The 25,255-nt window shown below is 51.2% G+C and overlaps 1 protein-coding gene across 1 annotated transcript in view; it reads left to right on the top strand.

Moving 5' to 3' along the window:
- Window positions 1-2,245: 2,245 nt before the first annotated feature.
- CD6 (CD6 molecule) overlaps window positions 2,246-25,255 on the top strand; it is a 41,666-nt gene continuing 18,656 nt past the window's right edge. The window contains 1 exon segment of the mRNA XM_058662979.1: window positions 2,246-2,647. Within this exon segment, the coding sequence (XP_058518962.1) occupies window positions 2,587-2,647 (61 nt within the window). The 5' untranslated portion in view covers window positions 2,246-2,586.

Genomic DNA, 25,255 nt, shown 5'->3' with positions numbered 1-25,255 from the left:
CTGCCATATGCCTAGGGAAACACTGTACTTTTCCTTAACATTTTATATACTGTTGTTCACTTGTTGATTGTTGTTTCCACACAGATGCTATGAATCCCACGTCCAGACCCACCTGTGGACCAGTGGAGCGTTTAGGAACATTGGGAGCGAAATTCTTGTTCCTTGACACTGCTGAGCTCGGCCAACTCTGGCTTGGCTCCCTTTGAGGAGTTCTTTTCTGAGTTCGCCTCCTGCAATATGTTGTGTTCTGGTGTTCTTTGCTTTGGCTTTCGGGGGGGAGTGTGTGTGTGTGACAGAGGTCTTCTCGTTTTGCTTTGTGACGTTTCTGAGGCTCTGAGGTTTGCCCAAGTCCATGAAACTGAAGTTCTTGGGGACTCGGGGTCAGCAGGTTCCTAAGGGAAAACTTCTGCTCCTGCTCTCTTTGGACTTGGACTTCATTTCTCGTGGTACATTCCTCAGTGGTGCCTTTGTAAGGGTGGTGGAAGCTGTTTTTGTTTGGTTCTCTTCCGCCAGTGTTTTTGCCTTAGAGATGCCTCAGCATAAACTGTCTATCATATTGTCAGAAACCAAGTCGAATATGGTTCGCTCAGGACCACGTGACCGCGTGTGTGTCCATTTTACCCCGGCTTGTGGTTTGGTCACTTGTTTCTGAATAGCGTTCTCCTTCCCCAAGGAATCCAGCACAAAGTTCCACTCACTGAAGCATGGTAAATTAAAATAGAATTGAATCAGCGAGCTGGCCACACCCATGCAACATCCTGTGTTGCTAGAGACCATCCACTAGAGGGCAACCTCAGCTGATGCCGAGCCTATTCTGCCCCTGGGCTGGACAGGGTCTAACCACCCCGGGGGTGTCTGGCTCCCCCAGGCTCCCAAACCCACTACATCAAACAACCCCTTGGGCAGGACTCAGTGAAGGAAAATATCTTACCCCTTGCACAAGTGGGGAAACAAACCCAGGTGAGGAAGTGGGCAGTGAATGACCAAGAGGAGGGCCCCAAGAATGGCCACAATCAACCCTCTTCAGGGTTCTGCTTGGGTAATCTATCTCTTCTTTCATTCAACAAGCATTTATTCAGCACCTACTGTATACCCATTGGTAATCAAACGCTTGTGGTTGCCGTTTTTTCCCAATGGCAACCTCCTGCAGCTGTGCTCCCATGCAGCCCAGTATTTTCCAGCCTGCCTGACCTTCTTCCAGCCCCCCACTTCTGCTGTGCGGCCCCGAGCCTCCCCCATCACTGCCTGTCAGAACCCTCTCCATTCCTCAGGTCCCATTCCCATGTCAGAATCTCATAGAGGAAGACCTAGCGCCATTCCTAGAGCAGAGGTGGGGTTGAACCCTTCTGTGCCATCTCTGGGGGTAGTCCCACCTGGGCCAGGGCTCTCCTTTCTGTAGAAGGAGGTGAGGGACCCACCCTCTCAGGCGCACCCCAATTTTCTTTTTGTCTGAGGAAAAGCTTACTTAGGCTGTTGGCTCTCAAGGAAGTGTGTTCCCACTGGAGTTCCCAGCTGCTCCACTTCTGCTCCAGCTTCCTGCCTAATGAGCCTGGGAAACATCATAAGATGTAACTCCTTGGGCCTTTGCTGCCCACATGGGAGACCCAGATGGGGTTCCAGGCTCCTGGTCTCAGCCTGGCTCAGCCCTGACCATTGCAGCTGTTTGGGGAGTAAACCAGAAGATAAAAGATCTCTCACACCCTCTCTCTGTAAGTTGGCCTTTCATTTAAACAAAATCTTTTTTTAAAAAGGTGCCTTGAGGGGTGTGTGTTGTGGCACAGTGGACTAAGCTACCACTTAATTTACTGGGGACACCTGCATCTCAGGTCAGAGTCTTGTTATTGCTTCGGACGCAGCTTCTTCTACACGGCCTGGGAAACAGATGATGGCTGAACGACCTGAGTTTCTGTCACCTACTCAAAGACCTGGATTGAGAAGGCTGCCGGCTTCAGCTTGGTCCAGCCCTGACTGTTGCGGACATTTGGGGAGTTAGGAACAGACGGGAGGTGTCACTTTGTCTCTTTCTCTGCCTTTCACACACACACACACACACAGAGTTTGTACCAAGACCTCTCCTTTCCTGTTTCCCAGCCACCCTTGCACTGGAGGACAAGGTCAACTTGGGATTTGATCTGAACAAAGCAGAATCCGTGGAATGGAACACAAGGAGCCGACTCTTCCCCTTCCAGCGTGTGCTGACTGCGCATGTACCAACAGCCCCTCCATTTCCCTTTTGTAGGAGATTCTGGGGAAGTGTGTGTCCGCATCTGTGTGTGCATGTGTGTCCATGGTATCTGACTCCGTGACTCTTGGGGTTCACCTGGGCTTGTGGGGGGGACTCCCAGCAGAGGCCTGCTGCACCAGCCTGGCTCGCAGCTGTACCAGCCTAGCTTCCTGGAGACCAAAACCACAAGCAGAGGGGAGAGGCGCAAGAGACGCTCTCGGCTGGGTTTGGTCGTCTGTGTTTCAGAGAGAGAGAGCAGCTGAGACAAAGGCACACGTTGGACTTGCGGGACGGGTGAGAGGGGTGCACCTGTTGGTCCCAGGATGGCGCTTCCCACTGGAGGACACGCTTAAGTGTCGGAAATGGCCCCGGACATGCGACTCCTGTTTATGCTGGCTGGATTGCTGACGGCAACTCTCCCAGGTAACCCACTCCTCTGTCACTTTCTGCTTGTGTGTGCCCTAGGACCCACCCCCCCCCAGTTGTCTCCTAGCCATGTTTCTGGAGTCATTTAGCCAAAACTGTATGCAGGGAGGTCTTGGTTCTGCTGGCAGCTGCTGCAGCTCAGAGAGGGGCCAGGGCTGTGCCTGGATGGTGCTCCAGTCCTGAGGGTCCCGGGAGTGAGACAGTGCGGGGTGCAATGCCATCCATGTGTCTTACCGATGAGTTTCCCCTGTGGGCACCAGAGCTCCTCCATTGTGGCTTTCTCATCACTTCACCAGAAGCAGCCATTTCCTTTTCCAAGAGGGAGAGTTTCTGATATCAGATTTTTAACATTGAAGCTAGGCTCGGGGCTTGAGAAGGCCAAGGAGAGTGAGTGGCTGGTGGCTTCAGCTCAGCCAGTTGGGGTGGCCAAGGGCAAGTAGAAGTGGCAGGCTTTTGAGGGCCACGTGCCAAGGCCAAAGCGCACTTGTGACTAGGGCAGGGGGAATGGGTGGCTACCAGGGTTGGTCCCTGCTGAGAGCTTGTGTCTGAGCTGGTCAGGGATGGGCAGAGGCCCAGAGAGCCGGCTTCTGGGGTGCTGTCCTGTTTAGGGGGTGACGAGCCTGGTGTGGAAGGAGCAGTGTAGACATGGGCAGTCAGGTGCTTTTGGTTTGGAGTGAGGGCCCTTATTGGAGGGGACATGGGAGCAGGTGGGCACACTCCTGCCCAGGGTTCCTCTCTGCCCCTGGCTGCAGGCACACACTGTGAGTCCCTGAGCTGCCCTGCTCCCATGTTTCTCTGGGAGTTGTGAGTTTGTTTGCCCCTCGGGCCTGTGGGGTTTGCCCTCAGCTTTGTCTCCCTCATTCCACAAGGAGTTCCCAACCTAGGACTTGAGGGTAGCACGGGTTTAGGCAGCTGGGGCTCCTTTCCTGTCTGCTCACTCTCCACTCTCTTGTCTTCTCTGGGAGTCTTGACCATGCCACAGCAGGCTTAAGGTTCATTCAGAGCTGGTCTTGCCCAGGGCCTTGGGCCAGCTCCTTGCCCGGCCTCCTATAGGAATGAGGGCCTAGGACTGAGCTGGACACTGGGCAGCACCATCTGTGCGGGAGCCAGGGGAATTGGCCTTGAATGGTGCCCAAAGGGAAAGGAAAAGGACAGCCCCCGTGGACCTGCTCTGCTGTGGGCATGACAGTTGCTTCTTGTTTTTGAAGCTGTGTTTGTAGTTGATGCGCTTTTTGTGCCTGATATCAACTGAATTTGCACCACAATTGCAGGTGGAAAGGGGGTATCATGTGCCCTAAATAAAAAGGAGAGGGATGCATAAAATATAAATGGAGGCAAAAATAAACAAACAAAAAAAACCCAGCGCCACCCTGTGTTCCATGTTAGCCCAATGAAGAGACCCCAAAGCCCTGGAATCTGCTTGGCAGGGGGATGGGTGAGGAGGGGACAACATCACACCAGCTCTAGGTTGTGTTTTCTGCTGGACCTTAGGGAAGGGCTGAGAGTGGCTGCAGAGGGAAGAGCCTCTGCTGGCCGAGGCGTCTGCAGTGGCACAAAAGTGCCCTGGCAAGGAACGCCTGTAGGTAGAGAGCGGATAGTATCTCAGGCAGGCTGAGCCACCGTTGCTGGTCGGTCTCAGCGTTTCTCCACCACCACTGTGCCCACTCGGGTCCAGAACCTGGCAAGCCCTGCCCGCAGGAGGCAAGATGAGCCTAGGTTTGCTCATGAGGGGGTCTCTATAGAGCCTTCAAGGAGAAAAAGCAAAGGTAATGATGACAATAATCATAGTAATAATAATAGTAATATTAAAAGATGGAGGAGAGGGAGCCCAGAGAATGAGGTCAGACTGGGGTTCCAGAGGCTTCACTCCAGGGGCTGAGTCTGAAGCCTGCGGAAGGCCGCCCGACCCTGCTGCCAGAGCTCTGGCCCTGGAGGAGTGTGGGCCACTTAGGACCGGCCTACCTGGTCTGGGCCCTCCAATGCCTGGGCTGACCGCCCCGGGGACGTGCCAGGCTCTCTGCTTCTCTGCCCAGATGATCTGGTTCCTGGGCTGAGACAGGGTGGCCTCCTTTGTGTTGGCGAGTGACCAGGACTCCAGGGAGCTGGGTCCAAGCCTCTGCCAGTGCTCCCCGGAGCCCTGGATCTGGGACCTTCCACTTCTGTGTCTCTAAGGGTGAAGCTATAGAGAGAAAGAAGTGGAAGTCCTTGATGAAGGAGGCTGGAGTGGGGCCCAGAAACCCAGGGCTGTGTCGTGTCCTGCTTCTGCTCCTGTGGCTGTGCTCCTTTCCTGCCCTGGACCTCAGTTTGTCCGGACTTGGAATGGGGCTGCTTTGGGAAGAGGGCCGTTCAGGGCTCCTCCAGTTCTGACCCTCCGTTGTCGTCATGAAGGTCTTTCCCACGGGGCAGTGCCCGTCCAGCTCCCTGACTCCAGCTCCACTGCGCTGTAGTTCTCAGGCGCTTTAGGGCTGGTTTTGTGTGTGGAAATCATTGCTTGTGGTGGCTTTAAAAAGATCTCATCCTTTAATGAACAAATTTAAAAATCTGTTTTTTCCTTAGCTTGAAAATTTAACATGTCAATCGCATTTTACGTAGAAGCTCAGTAATTTTTAACAATGACTTTCAAGGGGCCTTTGATTAATATTTCAGCAAATCAAGTCGCACAGTCTAAGCCTCTTTCAATAATAAATATCCCCTACAAGAGAAGCCAATTAAGTCCTTTAGATCCATGTTGTTCAACGCCGTAGCCTCTGGAAATGTGTGTTTAAGATGTGGTGGCCCAAGTGGAGATGTGTGATGTGTAATATATACAATAGATCGTAAGGATGAGTTCCAAAAAGAACATAATGTTGCTCACTAATAATTTTAGGTGAATGATACGTTGAAATGATAATATCCTCGAAGCATGTTGTGTTAAGTAAACTTGATTATTATAACGCAGTTTACTTATTCTCTTTCACCTTTTAGCAATGTGACCATTGGGAAGCATTAAATTATGTATGAAGACTCTTCAAAAAGTTCATGGAAAAATGTGCAGTTTGGGAACATTATGCCTGGATTTCAATTTTTTTTTTTTTAACAACAAATCTGACTTTCCACGGATTTTTGAAATCCCTTCTGTATGTAGATTGTGTTCTCTCTGTATCAGGCAGCACAGCCTAAACGGCATTTATAAATAGAATGAATTGCATTCTTAGAGAATGAGAAACGAAACTTTCCCAAGGATTTCAGAGAATGCCATTGGGTCTAAAAAAGTAGCACAAATCTAAATAAATGCTAAGTTTTCTTAGATATTCTAATGATGTTTACATAGTCAAATTTTCTTCACTTTTACACTTACTTGTTTATTTAAAGATTTATTTGTTTTTATTGGAAAGGTAGATTTATAGGGAGCAGGAAGGACAGAAAGATACTCCATTTGCTTGTTCAGTCCCTAGGTGGCCACAAGGGTCAGAGCTGGGCTGATCTGAAGCCAGGAACCAGGAGCTTCTTCTGGGTCTGCCACATGGGTGCAGGGTCCCAAGGCTTTGGGCCGTCCTCTACTGCTTTCCCAGGCCACAGCAGGGAGCTGGATGGGAAATAGAGAAGCTGGGACATGAACTGGCGCTGTATGGGATCCTGGCACTTGCAAGGGGAGGATTAGCTAATTGAGTCGTTGTGCTGGGTTCTCACTTTTCAATTTAAAGTATGAACTGAAATCAATTATCCCATGAGAAACTCCATAGGCTGAGTATTCTGGAACATCACAAGTATTGAACTTTGATTCAGCTTGCATTTAATGCCGATGCAAAGGGATACCCCGGTTTGTGCAAAATGGAGTAAAAAGTTAGAGTTGTTTTGAAGCAGGAACAAATTAGAAATTCAAACTTAGTTTCATCATCATGCGCATTTCCACGGACTTTCGAAATAGCCTCATGTAAGCACTATGGGGTTTCTTCTTATTTAGTCGTTTCTATATTCTAAATTCTAATCTTCTTGGACTAAAAAGTACTTATCTGTGCTCCCTGGGTTTAAATTATATAAATCTCACCTTCGATAACTGACCTCACCCCTGGGTTGCGTTAATCACACACACGGGTCTCCTGTTCTACTCTGCTTTCTTGCCAAGTTTTCCCAGCCTGGCTTGCAGATACCTGAGTGACATGGGACAGGTTCCTGACCCTCCTGGCTTGGTGTGTCCAGAAAGGGAGGTGACTCAACAGTAGAGCTGGCTCAATCGTGGCAACAACGGCAGTGAGGACCAGGGCAGCAGTAAGGCTCATTTAGCCACATGTGGATGATTATAGAAGGATCGAGAATGAGCGAGAAACACCTCTGTGCCCCTCTCATTAGGTCCTTGTTCACTGTAGCCTTGTTCAGAGGCGACACCAGCTCCATTACCTTATGGGAGAATCAGTAACTCCACTGGGCCTACTATGGGAGTCAAAGGAGCTGGCCTTCTCCCTGGGACAGGGAGGAACAGTGCGTAGTGTGTTGGAGGCTCTGGGACAATGGTTATGAGGGGGAACTGCAGCTGCCTGCTAAAAAAGGCAACTATACACCCTTCTGGTCTGGAAAGCAGCAACTTTACCACCCTGGCCATGTGCTCGGGCTGCACTGAGCAGACCCCAGGAAGCTGGCATTTCGGGTTCCAGCTCCGTCCCCAGTCAGCATCCTGTCCACCCCAGCACGGATCCACCTTCCTGGTGTTTGCTAAAATCAGCTTGATCTTTGCAGATTTCTCCACTTTTTCTTTTTAAAATATTTTTCTTATTTCTATTGGAAAGGCAGATTTACAGAGAGGAGAGATGAAGAGAAGAATCTTCTGTCTGCTGACTCACTCCCCAAGTGGTCACAATGGCTGGAACTGAGCTGATCTGAAGCCAGGAGCCAGGAGCTTTTCTGGGTCTCCCATGTGGGTGCAGGGTCCTAAGGCTTTGGACTGTCCTCCACTGCTTTCCCAGGTCACAAGCAGGGAGCTGGATGGGAAGTGGAGTAGCTGGCACCTATATGGGATCTGGGTGCACGCAAGGTAGCGATTTAGCCACTGTGCCATCGGACCAGGCCCTGCTGCTCTTTCTTAACCTTAAGGTGTCAACGTCTTTCTTCTTAGACGAAAGTGTATTAGCACGACTGTAAAGGGAAAGCAACTGCAAATTACTGGAAGGATAATACTGGTGGAAGTAAGAGTCACAGAAGCAGTGACATCATGAAATCCCAGCTAGGCGTGTTGCTGCCTTTTCCTGCTCAGAAGGGAGGGCTGTGGGTATGGCAGAAGCAGGAACTCTGACCCCGTGGCTTGACAAGCCTTTCTCAGAAAGGCTGAGAGGAGAGTCAAGGGGCACAATTCCCACAGCAAGCGAGTTGGTGGCATTCAGGGCCATGTCTGTAACCACGGAGTCATGGTGCAGGTTTCTAGCTGTGCAGCTTGCGTTTTCACAATGGGGATGCCCTCATTAGAGGCCTGGGCCTAGGGCTGCTGCCTGCTCAGAGGACCCCATGTCCGACAGCCTGCAGGCACGCTGGGCAGCCTCTGGATATCCCTGACGAACCATGAAACTGGGTCTGATCCCCAAACTCAAGTGTCTAGCTCTGGGAGATGAAGTCCCTACAGCACAGAGGGGAGCTGGGGGCCCTTGGCGTCAGGAGGTGGGGATGGAGGCTCGGGGCTTAGCTCTGGCCCTGCTTTGCTGGATCATCTCGTGACCTCCTTTCTCTGGCTCTAGTTTTCTCCCTGGAAAAACAGGACAATGAATACTGACATCCCGGTCTATACATTCTGTTACTTTCTGTTTGCTGCTCCGGCAGCCAGCACTTTGCTGTGTGCATTCAGGAATCCATGCAAGCTCAGCCTGACCCCAGGTGGTTTCTGTGCCTGTGTGCTAGAAACAAAAACATCCAGCTTACTAAGGCATGCTGGTGTATTTAGTTAACCAATCTAAAAAGGAACCGATGAAATGCAATGGTCAGCTTATGTTACAAGATCGTCCCTTATATATATGCGAATGAGAAACTCGGTGGTTAACATAGTGCTGTTTGCATAATGAGCTTGATTCCCCACATGGCAGTCTCACTTCGTAAATGAGGAATTGGAAGTTGAGTGAGGCTGAAAGACTTGTTCAAAATCTACAGCTAGCCTTGGGCAGGCAGCCCAGTGGGTTTTCCTCCATGAAAGAGTGACCTGGCCTAACTCCAGGCTGTTGCCCACTGGCCGGTATCCATTTCTGGTTCCTCCCCCAGGGCCACCTGCCAGAGTACAGCCTCATGACTGAGTCCCAGTACAGCCCGGAGATTCCTCTGAGATCCGGGTGTCCCCTGCAAGGCACCCGAGTGAAAGAGGACTCCCTCCTGTTGGCCCAGCCTTGCGGGGCTGCCTGGCAGGTGTCGTGCACACTGGGGCCAGGAGTAAGGTAAAGTTGCCGTGGTACCAGCAGCTAGGAGAAAGCTGATGGGCTCTGTCTATTCACATCTATTCAGCACCTGCTGTATGCTGGCTCCTGCATTGGCAATGAGATACGAGACAGGACAGTTTTCCCTTGAACGCTTCGTGGTGTCGTCGGGAAGATGCTGGGACACACCATGGTCTGCCTGGGCAGGTGTAATCCAGTGAGGACTGTAGCTGCCACCTGGTACAGGGGAATTCCAGTTCATCCAGTCCCACTCTGATACCTAGGGGAAAGCTGTTTCTCAGAAAGCATTGTCCCTGGTAGGGACTGATGCTAACTTTTTTTCCCAGACTTATTTGGGAGGCAGAGTTATATAGAGAGAGAATGAAGGAGAGACGAATCTTCTGTTTGCTGGTTTGGGGTTCCATGTCCAAACACCAGGGTCTCTCATACGGGTGGCAGGAACCAGACACTTGGGACGTTGTCCACTGCTTACCCAGCCACATTGTTAGGGAGCGGAGTCAGAAGCAGAGCAGCCGGACTCCCGCTGGGGCTGTGATCTGGGGTGCTGCACGGCAGGCAGTGGTTAATCCGCTGCATCACACTACAGGCTCCTGATGCTGGCTTTAAAATTGCTCACAAGTCTGCAAAACCACTCACCTGGGGGCGGGTGGTTCAAGGGAAGACGGGTGTGATAAGGGACAGCTTCCTAGAAAGGGGACACCACCCTGTCTCCAAGGGCTGCACTCTGAGGACAAGAAGCCTCTGCATGTGAAGAACGGCCCCAACCCTTGAGGCACAGAGAGTTTTGACCAATGAAGGCATGCGTGCGCTGGGAGGTCTGCCCGGCGTACTGCTGTCTGTGGGTCGGCTGTGCCAGCACCAGCTTCCTGGTCTCGGTGATGCACTCGAGTTACAAAACGTATCATTATCATCTGCCAGATTTCTTTGTGCCATTCATGGTGTTTCTCTCAAGTCTGTACATTGTTTAAAAAAAAAAAAAAACCTTATAAAGTGTTTACTTGAAGGGTGGAGTTCCAAAAAGAAAAGGGAGAGACAGCGATCTTCCATCTGCTTTTCCACTCTGCAAATGGCTGTCGTGACCCCAGGGCTGGCCCAGGATGGATGTAGAACTCCATCCACATTTCCCGTGTGAGTGACATGGACTCAGGCATTTGGGTCATCCTCTGCGGCCTTCCCGCGCACGTTAGCAGGGAGCGGGATGGGAAGAAGAGCAGCCGGAACACAGAGCAGCACTCTGGAATGTTGGTGTGGCAAGACAGCTTCAGACACAAGGGCACACTTGTGTGATGCCTGCAGTGGGGAGGGCCATGTGGCAGCTGCCCACCTCCTGTCCCAGAGGCTCTGTTGGGTGGGAGTGACTGCAGTACCAGCATAAACACGCCTGGCCCTGGGAGTGGCCGGCACACGGGGCACACCCAGGTGACACCTTCCTCGCTGCCGGCAGGGTCTTGCCATTGACGAGGACCTCCAACAAAGTGCTCTCTCTGTCTGTATCTAAACCTGCCTGCTCGTCGCAGCCCTGGAAGGTGCAAGATGCTGCCCCTATCCCTTTACTGATCAAGTCACCGAAGTCTGGACAGGCGAAGTGACTATTCCTAGGTTGCCTTGCTCGCAGACGACTTAGACCTTATGACCATAAGCAGAAATTGGACAGTTCTGGGGGAGGGCTGCCACTCCTCTCTGCAGTCCAGGGCCCTTCCCTATTCTATCACCCCATCCCTTTTCTATGGGGTTTTTCATCCGGGCCTCCAATTGGGCTGCCAAGGGACTGCACAGAGACTGAGCTCGGTCATGTTTGTTCCTGCTTAACTTCGCCTTTCCCTGCTGTAAGGCGGGGTCATGGTAACCCTCCAAGCCCAGGGCCGGGCTGGGCTCCATGGGACACTGCCTGTGACAGACTTACAGAAACAACAGGCTTTATGGAATAATAGGAGAGTCTCGGGGACATGACTGCTGCTAGGGCCGGGACAGGGCTCAGGAGGACAGCAGAGGGGAGCCAGGCTTCTACCCGCCATTTCATGGGCTGCTACAGCCCGCTGCCTTGTGCGTCATAGCAGAAGGAAGCAGCGTGCGGCTCCCACAGTCTGGCCTATGGGAGACGCTGGGCAGTGCGCTCATCTGAGCCAGGTCCCGGAGCTGCCCTAGGGTCTTCCCCAAGTGTCAGGGTGGGGGCATGTGAGAAAGTTCGGCCTGTGAGTTTTCAAGTCATGCGTGACTTCCATCATGGTTCTGAGTGTGGAACTGGGGTCTTTGTGAAGGGCCAACAGAGCCCAGGATGTCTGTGTGGGGCTGTGGTCAGAAGCAGATAGGGGCCAGGTTGTGAGAGAGAGGAGCTTCCTGGGGGTATCCTGGGTTGGAGGTGTGTGTATCCACCCCAACGTGAAGGGCACCTGCTGAGCCCTGTGCCAGAGAGGATGGCGAGGTGACGACACTGTGTCTTCAGGACACAGCTCTGTCAGAGGGGCCAACGCCCTTCAACAACGCCCCCAGTTGCGGTCAGAGCTGATGCCCGCCCATCCCATCCCAATGGGCCTTTGGGGAGGGGTTTGATCTGAATGTCAGGGCATTTTATGCAAGGGTATTCACTTCCTCTGGGAATGTCAGAGCAGAGGTGGGAAGCCCACGCCTCGCTCTGCTTCGCCTCCTTCCCGCCACGACGCTTGGATGAACATGCCTGTTATGCAGACTGGACACTCCCTCACTGTGCACCTGTGATGCCCATGAACTTGCCTGACCTCTGATTCTGGAATGTGGCTCAGCTCCCTGCCACCCCAGGGTCAGCTCTTCCCCTAGCTTTACAACTTGGACCATTCGTTTGCTGAGTTCCTGTAACGGGGTCCTGGTCACTGCTTTCAGTCACTGAGGATACCTGACCAACTCCTTGTCTTCAAAGAGCTTATGTATGTATTGTAAAAATTTATTTATTTATTTATATTGGAAAGGCAGATCAGATTTACGGAGAGAAGGAGAGACAGACAGAAAGATCTTCCATTCACTGGTTTGCTCCCCAAATGGCCACAACAGGCATGGAGCTGAACTGATCCGAAGCCAGGAGCCAGGAGCTTCCTCTGGGTCCCCAGTGTGGGTGCAGGGTCCCAAGGCTTTGGACTGTCCTCTACTGTTCTCCCAGTAGAAAAACAAACATGGGGCTGGATGGAAAGTGGGGCAGCTGGGACACGAACTGGCGCTCATACATGATCCCGGGGCTTACAAGGTAAAGGATTTAGCTCCTGAGCCATTGTACCAGGCCCAAGTGCTTCTGTTCTAACAAGGTGAACAGGTAAACAAGTAAACACAGTTTTCGAACTGTCATTTCAGAAAACAATACTGAGATATTAAAAAAGTTTGTGGGAAAAGTGAAATTAAAAGTTACATTTATTTTAATGCAGTTTTGAAATCCACAGTTTTCATGTGCTACACATTTTCCACAAACTTACTGAAGACGCCTCACTTGCATGGATTTCAAGACTTTTTGCACTTGAGCAAACTTACCTTTTACTTTCATTTTCTGCAAAAATTTTGAAAGATCTTCGTTTGTGCAGCAAGGGAGCAGAGGCACAGCCAAGCCCCTGAGGGCGCGTGAGCTGGAAAGCCAAGGTCAGCGAGAAGGACACTACAGAGATGATTTTTTTTTAAAGAATTATTTATTTTTATTGGAAAGGCAGATATACAGAGAAGAGGAGAGACAGAGAGGAAGGTCTTCGTTCCAATGGTTCACTCCCCAAACGGCTGCAATGGCTGGAGCTGAGCCAATTCAAGCCAGGAGCCAGGAACTCTTCCAGGTCTCCCACGCAGGTGCAGGGTCCCAAAGCTTTGGGCCGTCCTCAACTGCTTTCCCAGGCCACAAGCAGGGAGCTGGATGGAAAGTAGGGCTGCTGGGACTAGAACTGGTGCCCATATGGGATCCTGGCATGTTTAAGGCAAGCACTTTAACCACTATGCTATCGCACTGGCCCCTACAGAGATGATCTTAAAGCGGTTTCTCTTTGTTTTGTTTTACTTTAAACATTTATTTTAAAAAATTTAAAAATTGTCATCTGAACTCAGGTTTGGAAAACCTTACACTAGCTTGTGGAGGGATTTGGTGGGTGAGGACTGTGTTGTGAGGGAGGGGCAAGCACCTCCCCCTCCCCACTTCTGCAGGCACACGCTCCCTGGCCCACACACCCCATCTCACCATTTCTTTTGTCTTTCTTAAAGATTTATTTATTTTATTGGAAAGGCAGATTAGATTTACAGAGAGAAGAAGAGACGAAAAGATCATCCACCTGCTGGTTCACTCTCTAAACGGCCACAATGGCAGGAGCTGAGCTGAGCTGAAGCCAGGAGCCTCTCCCAGGTCTCCCACGCAGGTGCAGGGTCCCAAGGCTTTGGGCCATCCTCGACTGCCTTCCCAGGCCACAAGCAGGGAGCTGGGAAGGAAGTAGAGCATTTGAGACATGAACCGGCGTCCACATGGGATCTTAGGGCCTGCAAGGCAGAGATTAGCCGATTGAGCCATTACTCTTGCTCCAAGTCCACCAAGTTTGAAGTGATTATTTCTACCGGGACGTAACTGTGAGTCATCCTCACTGACTTGGCGAGCAGCAGCACCTGCGATGCTGGTTGATGGCTGAAGACACGCAAAGGAAGAGATGAAATCTCCAATGTCCCCAGCAGCAGAGCTGGGCCCTGAGCTCAACCCAGGTGTCAAAGCCTGGGCCCTGGAATCCTCCCCCACTGCCGCCCCACAGCCGGCTGGATGGGCACCCCGCTGCTCACCCAGCACAGCTTCCCATTCTGGAAAGAAGTTCTGAGGCAGTCTTGAAGAGGGTTAGTCAGCGCAAGGCAGGTGTGCTGCCGGCGCCCAGGCAGGGTCAGCCCTGACTCTGCAGTCTGCCACTTCCGCTCCGAGTGTGGGCGGGTACCACCGCCTCACAGGGAAAGTGGGTCAGCTCCTCTGCTCCGGGCTTCCAGACCGACCCAGGGCCTGCCCTGCAGAACCCGGTAGTTAAGCTGTAGTCGCATCCGCCTGGGCATAGCCTCAGAACCAGTGCCGCCAAGCCCACCTGGTTTTTACCCTTTGAGGCATCTGCAAACCGGTAGGGCGTCTTCCATCTTGCTCCCCTGATCCCCTGGGAGCTCTGGGCCCTGAAGGCTGATTTTGTTGCAGGTGCATATCTTAGTCTTGGTTAGTCTTAGACTTGCATAATTTAGTTTCTCAGGCAACACAAAACAGCCTGCTCACAGTTGGCAGGCTAGGAGCCCAAGCCCAGGGTGTGGACTTCCCTTCCTGTCCACCACCCCCTCCTGGAGGCGACCTGGCAACCTCGGGCACCCCTGGTTCTGTGGTTGCTTCCTGCAGACCTCATCCTTCATGGGAACATAGCGTTCTCCTGGGGTTGGCCTTTTTCCTTTGCGGGCAGACATGAGTGTTTTTGCATTTCAAGTTGGTGACTTCTGCCAAGGCCTCATCTTCCAATCAGGCCCCAGAGATCAGGATTTAACATGTATTTTGGGGCAAAGACAGAAGCCAACTCTTGGCAGTGAGGCAATGTGTGTGCTCCATCCTGATGGCTTGTTGCCATGGAATCAGAGAGATCCCGGTGTTGCTTGAGAGTGGACGTGTTGCTGCAGTGGGTGTATTCACACCCTCCTCCTTTCCACCCCGCCCAGGGCGGGCAGTGTTTTTCCCTGACCCTTTTCACCCCTCTTTGGGCTTTGGCCTAACCAGGGGGTCTTCGGCTGGGAACATTTTGTGTTGCTGTTGAGCCCCTCCCATTCCCTTCAGATGTCATCCCAGTATTATTTGCTTTTTCCTAATTCATTTATGGAAGAAATCTTTCTCAGGCTAGCACCATGGCGTAGCAAGCTAAGCCTCAGCCTGCAGCACCAGCATCCTTTATGGGTGCCGGCTTGAGTCCCAGAGATTCCATGTTTTTTTGCTCTTTTTATTTTTGAAGATTTATTTATTTTATTGGAAAGGCAGATCTACAGAGAGAAGGAGAGAAAGATCTTCTGTTCTCTGGTTCATTCCCCAAGTGGCCGGAGCTGAGCTGATCCAAACCCAGGATCCTCTTCTGGGTTTCCCACGTGGGTGCAGGGTCCCAAGGCTTTGGCCGTCCTCCACTGCTTTCCCAGGCCACAAGCAGGGAGCTGGATGGGAAGTGGAGCAGCCAGCATGCAAACCGGCATCCATCTGGGATCCTGGCGGATACAAGGCAAGGATTTAACCACCAGGCTATTGTGCCGGGTCCATGGGTTCCACTTCTGATTCAGCTCCCTGCTAATGGTCTGGGAAGGCCGTGGAGGAGAATCCAAAGCTGAGACCCCCCCATATCTCCATGGAGTACCCAAAAGAAGCTCCTGGCTCTTAGCTTTGGACTGACCCAGCTCCGGCCAGAGTGGCCATTTGGTGAGTGAACCAGTGGATCAAAGATTTTTCTCTCTCCTTCTCTCTATAATTCTGTATTTCAAAAAAAAAAAAAATCTTAAAAAAAAGTTTAAAATAAAATCAAATAAAGAAGTCTTTCTCCCAGGACGAGATCAGAGAGAGGAAGTGGAAGGGAAGTTGGGCCAGCTGTTCCAGCTTGGTGTTCTAACTGGGTGAACTGGTTCGTCTTTCAGGCTAAACAGGAAACCATTCATGGTCTATGGTCTATTGCATCCTGAAATCTCTGGAACTGAGTAACTTGTAACTGATAATATTTTGCATTCAGATGGTGAGATGGTACTCACACAGGGCACTTCAAAGAGTTCATGGGAAAACAGGATTAAAAATGAGTTTACTTTCATGCAAGAGAGTTTCGAAGTCCATGCATAGTCTATTCAAAATTCATGGTTTTCACAAACTTTCTGGAGACCCATCGTGCTGTCTTTTTTTGTGGTGGCTCAGCAGGGGCCTGCCCAGCCACCGAAATCCCCCGTCTTCACATTTCTGCAGCAAAGCATGCAGCCTTTCACATCACGTGGAATAAATGAACAGCCACATGTCGGGTCTGGCTGTCCACAGACACTCGGCCTGAATCTCAGAGACGTGGCTGTACGAGGTGAGTACACAATAGAGGCTACTGAGGCCTGGCCTGCAGAGCTTGTCTTACTGCCCTGAGAGCCCCTGGGAAATTGGGGCTGAATGGCCATGGATGTTAGCAAAGACCACTTGGGGTTCTGAGAGGCCAGAACCCACGATCTGGTATTAGGAGGAAGAACTGGGATTTGAACCTGTATGAGCCCAGCTTCAAAACCTATGCATCTCTCTCCCATTCTGCTGTGTTGCGGTGTCCTTTGGAGGCCAGCTTCTGGATTCTCTGCTCCCCAGGACTCCAGAGTTTGGAAATGAAGCCACCCACCAGTGCAGTAGCACTTCGGGCATACCAGGAGTGAGTAGGTAGAAGCCACTTGGCTGAGCCAGGTTTCACCCCGTGCAGTGGGTACCAGTTGCAGAAGCCTGTAATGCCCACTCGAACTTCCTGGAAAGTTCCAAGCACCCTGCAGGCTTTGGCACTGGCTGGACGTCTTCTTACCCAGGTTTAAAAATCTGAAGACTTTGCACAAGTGGGGGTGGCTGGAAAGGGGCAGTGATCGTGATGTTAGTCATCGGTGAGATTCAAGGGTAAAAAGCAGCCAGATCTCCCCAGCTTGCCTAGCAGGATGGGGGATCCCAGATGCCAGGTCACGGGCAGGGGAAGAAGATGCGCACACAGGATGTACTGAGAGACTGGAAGGCCACTGCCTGCGAGTTCTCCTCCCAGCTCTCTCTCGCCTTGGAAAGTTGCAAGGCCAGCATCACAGGTCCTTTGGTCAAGACCTGGGGCTCCACTTCTGTCCGTGATGTTTCCATCCTTGAAAGTCCTGCCTGTCTGCTCAGACCCTACTCGCCTGCTCTTTGGCGTCACAGCTGTTCCCTCCCACCTCAGCCTCCTGGGGACTCTTTTCTGAGATAGCACATACAAGTGACCAGAGCCAACCGCAAATACCTGTGTACCCTGCGTTAGACTGTGAGCCTGACGCAGAACCCAGCTGGGAGTAATGAAATGTTGCTTCCTTTATTAAGGAAAGAAGAAATGACTTCTCCTTGGCCAAGGGTTAAGAGAGGTGAGAGATGGTGGAAGGCTTAGAAGTTCAGAGGCCATTGGGATGCCAGCATCTCATACAGGAGTGCCTGGGTTGGAGTTTCCCCATTGCTTCAGATCCAGGTTCCAGCTCATGTGCGTCCTGGGAGGCAGCAGGTTGAGTCACCGCCATTCACGAGGGACACCTGGATTGACTTCTTGGCTCTCAGCTTTGGCCTGACCCAGCCCCGGCTGTTGCAGGAGGGAGAAACAAACTAGTGAATGGGATAGGGCTCCACCCCATCTCTGTCTGTCTCTCCGTCTCTGTTCTGCCTAAATAAAAACAAAAGAATAAGGGCCTAAGAGGACCGTACTGGCTCTCAGACAAATCTTGTGGGCCGACAACTTAGAGTGTGGGCCTGGGTATGGAGTGATCTGAAGTCAGATCCCCACTCCACCTGTTAGTTACTGTGACCTTGGACATGTCATTTTATGCCACTGAGCCTTCATTCTCTCATCAGGGAAACCGAGGCCTCCTGGTCTCATAAGGAAATAAATGAGTGCATGCCGTGTATGTAGAGCAAGGCACACATGGGGAACATCAGGTGTGATCTCCCTACCAGGAAAGCCCCATTTATATCATGAACTTGAACCCAGGGGACCATTGGATTCCTTGGTTGCTGGCGATTACCAGCCCCTGGCTGTTCATGACACAAGTGACCATAAGACACTGATCTAGATATCTCTAATGCTTTCCAGCTTCTCTTTGAACTTGGGTCTGAACCTGGATTTATTGAAAAAGAGCAGGTGGCTGGGAGTATGACCATGTGTGCATGGAGGGGGGTGAGCAGAAGAGACATGTCAGGTGCCCCCAGGAGCCACTCTGATCCCAGTCTGTCTGCTTGAAAATGACTAGTTCCTTCCCAGCATGCCTTCTCTTAGGGATCCTCAGGCCCCCCCGGAAAGGCCTCAACATCCTCCTGAGTTGGGGGACTTTTGACCCTCACCCATGCTCAGTTTAACTCACCAGAAACTGATAGTCCATCAACTCAGGGAGATGGCAAACAGGGGCCCCTCCTGGCAGCCAGTGGGTGGGGCAAACCCCCCGGGAAATCCTGAACAACCCAGCACTTTCAACTTCGTTCCTGCAGAAACCCAGTCCCGCCTTCTCACAGAGGGACCACACTCCGGGGCCTTTACTCATCCATCTGCTGTCTTGAGTTTGGAGCCAGGATGCCAGGTCTTGCCTAGCCTCCAAACCTTGGCTCAGGATGCCCTGCTGCTTTCTCTCAACTGCCCAGGTTGGCAGGATGGAGGGAAGAGAATTAGGGAGTAAACTTGAGTTTGAATACTGGTTCTGTCAACTCCAGGCGGGGTGACTTTAGGCTGGTAACTTGCCCTCTCTGAGTCTCTTTTTTTAAATGGACTTTGTAATGAAAGCTCCCCACCAGGTCCTCCTGAGGGGATACATGTGCTCATGGCAAAGGAAGTCCTCCTAAATGCTGGATCTGCTCTGGCTGCCCTGGTGACATGCGGCTTGGCCCAGAGCCCACCGTCCCTGCCGTAACTTCCTGGACTCACCACCACTCCTCTCCCTCCACATTCCTGGAGCAGGTTGTCTGTGCCTCTGTCTGAATCTGACCCATAGAGACAAGGCTTGAGGCAGCCCCTGACACCCAGGCCCCCCTTCCCTCTGTCTTTCCCCAGCAGAACCCAGCATGGGCCTGATCCCACGTGGGTGCAGGGTCCCAAGGCTTTGGGCTGTCCTTGACAGTTTTCCCAGGCCACAAGCAGAGAGCTGGATGGTGGATGGGAAGCGGGGCTGCTGGAATTAGAACCAGCATCCATACAGGATCCTGGTGCGTGTAAGGCAAGTACTTTAGCCTCTAGGTTGCTATTGTGCTGGGCCCCTTTTTTAACTTAAAAAAAAATATTGTTGTTTGAAAGGCAGAGTTACACAGAGAAAGGGAAACAAAGAGATTTTTTCCCCCATTCACTGGTTCACTCCTCAAATGCCTACAACAGCCAGGGCTGGGCCAGGCCAGGAGTCAGGAGCCTGGAGTTCCATCCAAGTCTCCTGTGTGAGTGACGGGGCTCAAGCACTTGAGCCGTCTTCCACTGCTCTCTTAGTTGGTTTAGCAGGGAGCTGGACTGGAAGCAGGGCAGCTGGAGTCGGATGGGTGCTCACATAGGATGCCAGTGACACCGGGTGTGGTTTAATTTGCTGTGCCACAACACCAGTTCCTGCTTTCATTTTTTTAAAAAAGTTTATTTTTATTGGAAAGTCAGCTTTACAAAGAGAAGGAGAAACAGAGAGGAAGATCTTCCATCTGCTGGTTTGCTACTCAAGTTGCTGCAATGGCCAGAGCTGATTTGATCTGATCTGAACCCAGGAGCCAGGAGACTCTTCCGGGTCTCCCACATGGGTACAGGGTCCCAAGGCTTTGGGTCATCCTCTACTGCTTTCCCAGGCCACAAGCAGGGAACTGGATGGGAAGTGGAGCAGCCAGGATACAAACCGATGCCCATTTGGGCTCCTGGGGCATGTAAGGCTAGGACTTTGGCTACTAGGCTGCCATGCTGACCCCCTGCTTTCATTTTGAAAAGTTTGTTTTTATTTTGATCAGTAAAAATTTATATGGTAAAAAATGTTAACAGAATCTAGGAAATCCAGGGGAGGGGAAACTTACCAGTATGCTTTCAAAGAGAACTATTTTGGAATTGTACAGGCATTTTGTCAGAAAACTGCAAATGCGGAGATAAGCCGTGAGAATGTTCTAACAAGGCCCAGGCGTCTCCACCAGCAAGGTGCAAGAGAGGTTGACTTTTTTGTCTTGTTTGTTCAGACCTGCAGCAGTCAGAGAAGCCCACAATGCTGGAGAAAATCTGCTCAATGTTCGCACCCCAAGCCTTAAAACCTACAGCCTGGCCTGGGCAGCTGGTCCTTCCACCCCTTTGTTTTCCATTACACCGTGATGTAGCTGTAATGCCAATGGGTATTGTGACATATGTCACATCGTATACAAATACAGACTATTGGATAGATGACACTGTTACTTCTGTTCTCATTGGTTTCAAGACCCCCCAAGTGGATAGTTTCGGATCTAGCTCATTCAGCCACCCGTCATCTGGTCTGTAACAGAGCACAGTATCTCTGCTTCTAGCTGGTGGGCTTTGGTGTTATTTTAGTTTCTCCTATTATTATTATTTTTTATCCTAAACATGTGAAGTGATAGAGAATTCTTGTCTAGAATTAATACATAAAGGTGTGATTTGGTTGTCAAATACGAACTTCAAATTTATCAGGATATCATCGGCTATTTTTCTTGCACTTTTCAAAAATTGTTATTGTCGTCTGAGAGCCAGAGAGGCACACACACACACACACACATACACACACAATACTTCCACTTCCATTTGTAGATTCAGTTCCTAAATGTCTGCCACAGCTGGGGCTGGGCCAGGCTCAAGTTAGGAGCCAGCAACCCGATGTGGGTGCAGGCACCCAGTTACTTGGGCCATCCCTGTGGCCTCCTGAGGTGTGTATCAGCAGGAGGCTCAAGGTGGGCATGGAGCTAGAACTTGACCCCAATATTCTGATCTGGGACGGAATGTGTCCCGCCACACCACATGCTGACTCCTAGGCACCGCACGTGCAAGAGTAGGATCTTTCTTTTATTTGCAATCTGCTCATGTCACTTATACCTATACACACACACACACACACACACACATCCACCACACAGACGCTTGGACTCCTTGAGGTCTCCTTGGACCCTGGGCTTTCCTTGTGACCTTCGGTCAGTCCTGGAGATGAGGGAGACCAGTTAGGTTAGGAAGGGACCCACTCAAGGTCACAGAGCAGCAAGGAGCAAGCCAGGTTTCAACTCAGGCACACTGGACTCCACCCCAGTGCTCTATCTGCGGCCAGATGCCTAACAGATGGTTTGCCCAGGACTCGAGGAAGGGTTCCTGCCAAGACTTGCAAAATGGAAGTGCCAGAGGCAGGGCAGAGATGTCCTCCTCCCCCATTCAGGACACTTGACAGGGGGTGGAGAAGATGGGGTAGGCGAAAGGCCAGTGCCTCTGCAGCGGCTTGTGACCCTCCCTCCTTGAGGGCTGTGTCTCTCTGAAGCATCTGGAGCTGTGGAGAAGGTATCATTTGGCCCAGGAATCTGAGTGAGCCTGCAGCCGCAAGGCTAAGATCGCAGGAGCCTCTGCTTTCACAGGCACTCCTGTTACCACGGCAACCACGGCCCGCATTTCCTCTCCAGGAATGCAGATGCCACACTGGCAGAGCCAGGGAAGGGAACAGCCAAGCTGTGGATCCCAGGCAGTGTCGCTGAGCATCACAAGAAAGATGGGGAGAGAAAAAGCAGGATTGTAGTCTTGGGGGAACTGTCCTCGTCCCTTTGGGGAGAAGGTGAGGGGTCCCCGGTCACCTGGTTGCCTGGCATGAAAGCACAGGGAGCCCCAGAAAGTTCATGAACATGGGAATGTAAGGTGTTCAATGTAGAGCATTTTTAAAAAAGATTTATTTATTTTTATTGCAAAGTCAGAGATATATATAGAGGAGGAGAGACAGAGAGAAATATCTTCCGTCCGGCTATTCACTCCCCAAGTGACTGCAACGGCCGGTGCTGTGCCAAACCAAAGCCAGGAGCCAGGAGCTCTTCCCGGTCTCCCACCCGGGTGCAGGGTCCCAAGGCTTTGGGCCGTCCTCAACTACTTTCCCAGGACACAAGCAGGGAGCTGGATGGGAAGCTGGGCTGCCGGGATTAGAACTGGCATCCACATGGGATCCCAGCACGTTCAAGGCGAGGACTTTAGCTGCTAGGCCACAGTGCCGGGCCCTAGAGCATTTTTTGAATCTATGCATGCAAGAAATCTTCAAAAATTTTATGAAAATATGTGTTAAATCTTTCAAAAACACTTTTTTGTATCACAATGGGTTTACCGTTGAGTTCCATTTTCCATGCGCTTTGGGAGGTATCCTGGTATACTCAGGGGCAGCCGCCTTCCCCTCCTCACCTGGTGCTGACGGAGGGAAAGGCCAAAGCCTCGGGGTGGGGATGACGGCAGGAGCAGCTGTCACCTCCCAAGTGCCAGCTTTTCACATTTAGCAGCCTTCACAGCTGTCCTGGCTGGCTGGAGGATTAAGCCCAGAGCAAGGTGAAAGCTGACCCCGGCGGGCTCGGCTTCCTCAGGGTCACACAGCTGGTGGGTCAGATCACTGCTTTACCCAGTCCCAGCATCCCTGCCCTGCTTGTGCAGAGAGAATGTCCCGGGAGTAGGAGCTCTGATGAACTGAGCCTTGTGCTGCATCCCCCATCATCGCACTTTAACTTAGCTCCCTAACCCCCAGCACTGGGAGGAAGCTCAGTAAATGTTAATGGAATTGAACACAGGCTGGTGACAGACTCATCTCTCAGCCTCCAGGAGAAGAAGGCTCACACGCTTTCACCTTCCTGAGTGGGAGAGAAAGACAGGAAAATTGAATCTACCCCGAGGCAGGCGGCCTTCCTGCAGCCACCACGGCCGCCCTTCACTTCCCCTTGCACTTGGAGGCGGGAGAGGAGGGATTTACAATCTGGACCTGCACAGTGGGAGTCTGTAGGGCCAGGTCCTCTGTGCTGTGACACGGTGACAAGAGAGAGATGAAAAAACTGACATGAATGTCGGCGGCCCTTTGGGGGCTGGGACTTGGAGATTTTGCTGGTCGCCTCGCCCTGTCCATCAAAAGGGTAGAGTTGTCCCTGTGTTCCCAGGCACTTGCTAGGTGGAATCGGACAATGTGAGGGAAAAGGAACCAAACAAAATTGTGTAAAGAGATAGAAGTGACTGCAACCTTTCTGGACGTGCAGTGCAGCCCGGGTATAACCTGGTCTCTGGCACGGGCGTCACTCATCTAGGCTGGTGGGGATGACACTACCCCAGGAAGCTCCACACAGCCTGGATGAACTAAGGGACACTCCAAGTCCACCCTCCCAATCAGGCCGTTAGCATGAGTCAGGCCTGGGCTGTTGTCCAATTTGAATACATTCGTAGCATCCTCTGCCCTTCACCCGGTGCTCTCAGCTAACGACATCGAGTGAACTCTTGTGAGAATGATTCATGGGAATCCCTGCATGCTCTGCCACTTGGGGACCCTCCCCCTAAATCCAGCGCTCTCTTGGTTGATAGTCCTTCCCATTTCCTCCTACTGTGGAAGTGACATAGCTGGGGGAGGGGGCTAGCTTGTTGCTAAAGAGTAGGACCTTGCCCTGTCCATGCAGTAGGGACTGTGGGACAACAGCCACTCAAACTCCCTACCCCAGCACAGGACCGGCTCCTCCCTGCTGCTCGTTTTTGGAGTTAGCAGCCCTTTCAGAAGTTAGTCCCTGGGAGGTGGGACTGGAGGGCTTGAATTATATCCCTATTAGGAGTCCTGGTGGGTGATCACTTCCAAGTTCAGGGAAATCGGCCCTGGGCTGTCGGAACTCCCAAGCTGTCATCCTTTGTGTGGTCACTCACCCACAGGAAGGCCAGTGAACTTAATCCCGGTCTGGTGGAGAGGAATGTCAAGAAGGTGGTCTTGCAGGGGCCAGTGGGTTAAGCTGCCATTTGCAATACTGGAGTCCCATATCTGAGCACCAGTTTGAGTCCTGGCTGTGCTGTTTCCAACCCAGCTTCCTGCTAATGTGCCTGGGAAGATATCAGAAGATGGCTTAAGTACTAAGTACCTGCCACTCCCGTGGGAGACAAGGATGGAATTCCTGGCTCCTGGTTTTGGTTTGACCTAACCCTGACCATTTGGGCCATTTGGGGAGTGAGCTGGTGGGTAGAAAATCTCCTCTCTCTAACAGTCTTTCAAATAAGAGCAGCAGGTGCACTACCAGGGGGATTGCCGCTGTATGGCTTGATTTCCCAAGGACTTTGGCGCATGCCTTCCCTTGGGTCCCACTTGCTGTAATTATTCAGCAGGATCATTAGCCTGGGCCATGACAGTCACTACGTTTTCTCAGTCTCAACAGCCAACAGAGCACTTGTTCACTTCTGAGAGAAGCTCCACGAGCTTTAGCTTGTGGGTCAGAGACGGCAGGGCGCAGAGTGGCGAGTGGACTGGCTGTCAGTCACTGCAAAAGCTCCAGCCCAAAGCGTAGGACACAGCACCCCTGTTCTCCTCCCCAGTGCAGCGCTGGCTTGTACAAATGGTGTAATGTCAAATTTTCTAGTAGTCACAATAAAGAAAAGGAAAAAGAGACAGGTGAAGTAGATTTATTGAAGACTTTCATATTTATTTATTTATTTATTTGAGAGAGATGGAGAAGGTACAAAGACAGGTCTCTTATTCACTGATTCACTTCCCAAACACCTGAAACAATCTGGCCTGGGCCAGGAAAAGCTACGAGCCCAGAACTCAATTTGAATCTCCCATGTGAGTGGCAGAAACCTGATTACCTGAGCTATCACCTGCTGCCTAGCAGGGTACACGTTAGCAGGGAGCAGGAGCAGGGCCAAGTGTTGAACCCAATCACTGTAATATGGGATGCAGTCACCACATGAAGGGTTCAAGTTGCTTTGCCTAGCACCTGCTCCTGAAGTTAATTTAGCTATATATGTCATGAACCCAGTGTATTAGAAATATTATCATTCCAACATACTAATACCATAAAAAGTAATGGAAAATTTTTATTTCTTCTTTTTTTTTACCAAGTCTTCAAAAACACAATGTGTACATTTAAAACACAGCTCTATTTGAAGCCTAAAGTTCCATCCAAAATAAATACCTATATTTAGATTTTGTGACATTTACCACTGAAAAAAGAGAGTCAGGGTCCTGGCACAATGACTCAATGGCTAAGTCCCCTGCTTGCACGTGATGAGATCCCATATGGGTGTTCGTTCATGTTCTGGCTGCTCCACTTGCCATCCAGCTCCCTGCTTGTGACCTGGGGAAGTAGTCAAGGATGGCCCAAAGCTTTGGGACCCTGCACCCACATGAGAGACTCAGAAGAAGTTTCTGTCTCCTGGTTTTGGATGAGCTTAACTATTGTGGCCACCTGGGGAGCAAACCAGCAGATGGAAGATCTTTCTGTCTCCATTGTCTTAAATTTGCCTGTCCAATAAAAATAAATGATTTTTTTTAAAAGAGTCACATAGCCAAGTTGTGCAAAACGTTTTGATGACAATGGCCCAACCTCTGTCCT

Source organism: Ochotona princeps, chromosome 4 (genome assembly GCF_030435755.1).
Source record: "Ochotona princeps isolate mOchPri1 chromosome 4, mOchPri1.hap1, whole genome shotgun sequence".
NCBI lineage: Eukaryota > Metazoa > Chordata > Mammalia > Lagomorpha > Ochotonidae > Ochotona > Ochotona princeps.
Note: the sequence above shows the minus strand (reverse complement) of the source record. Positions and strands in the feature narration are given on the sequence as shown.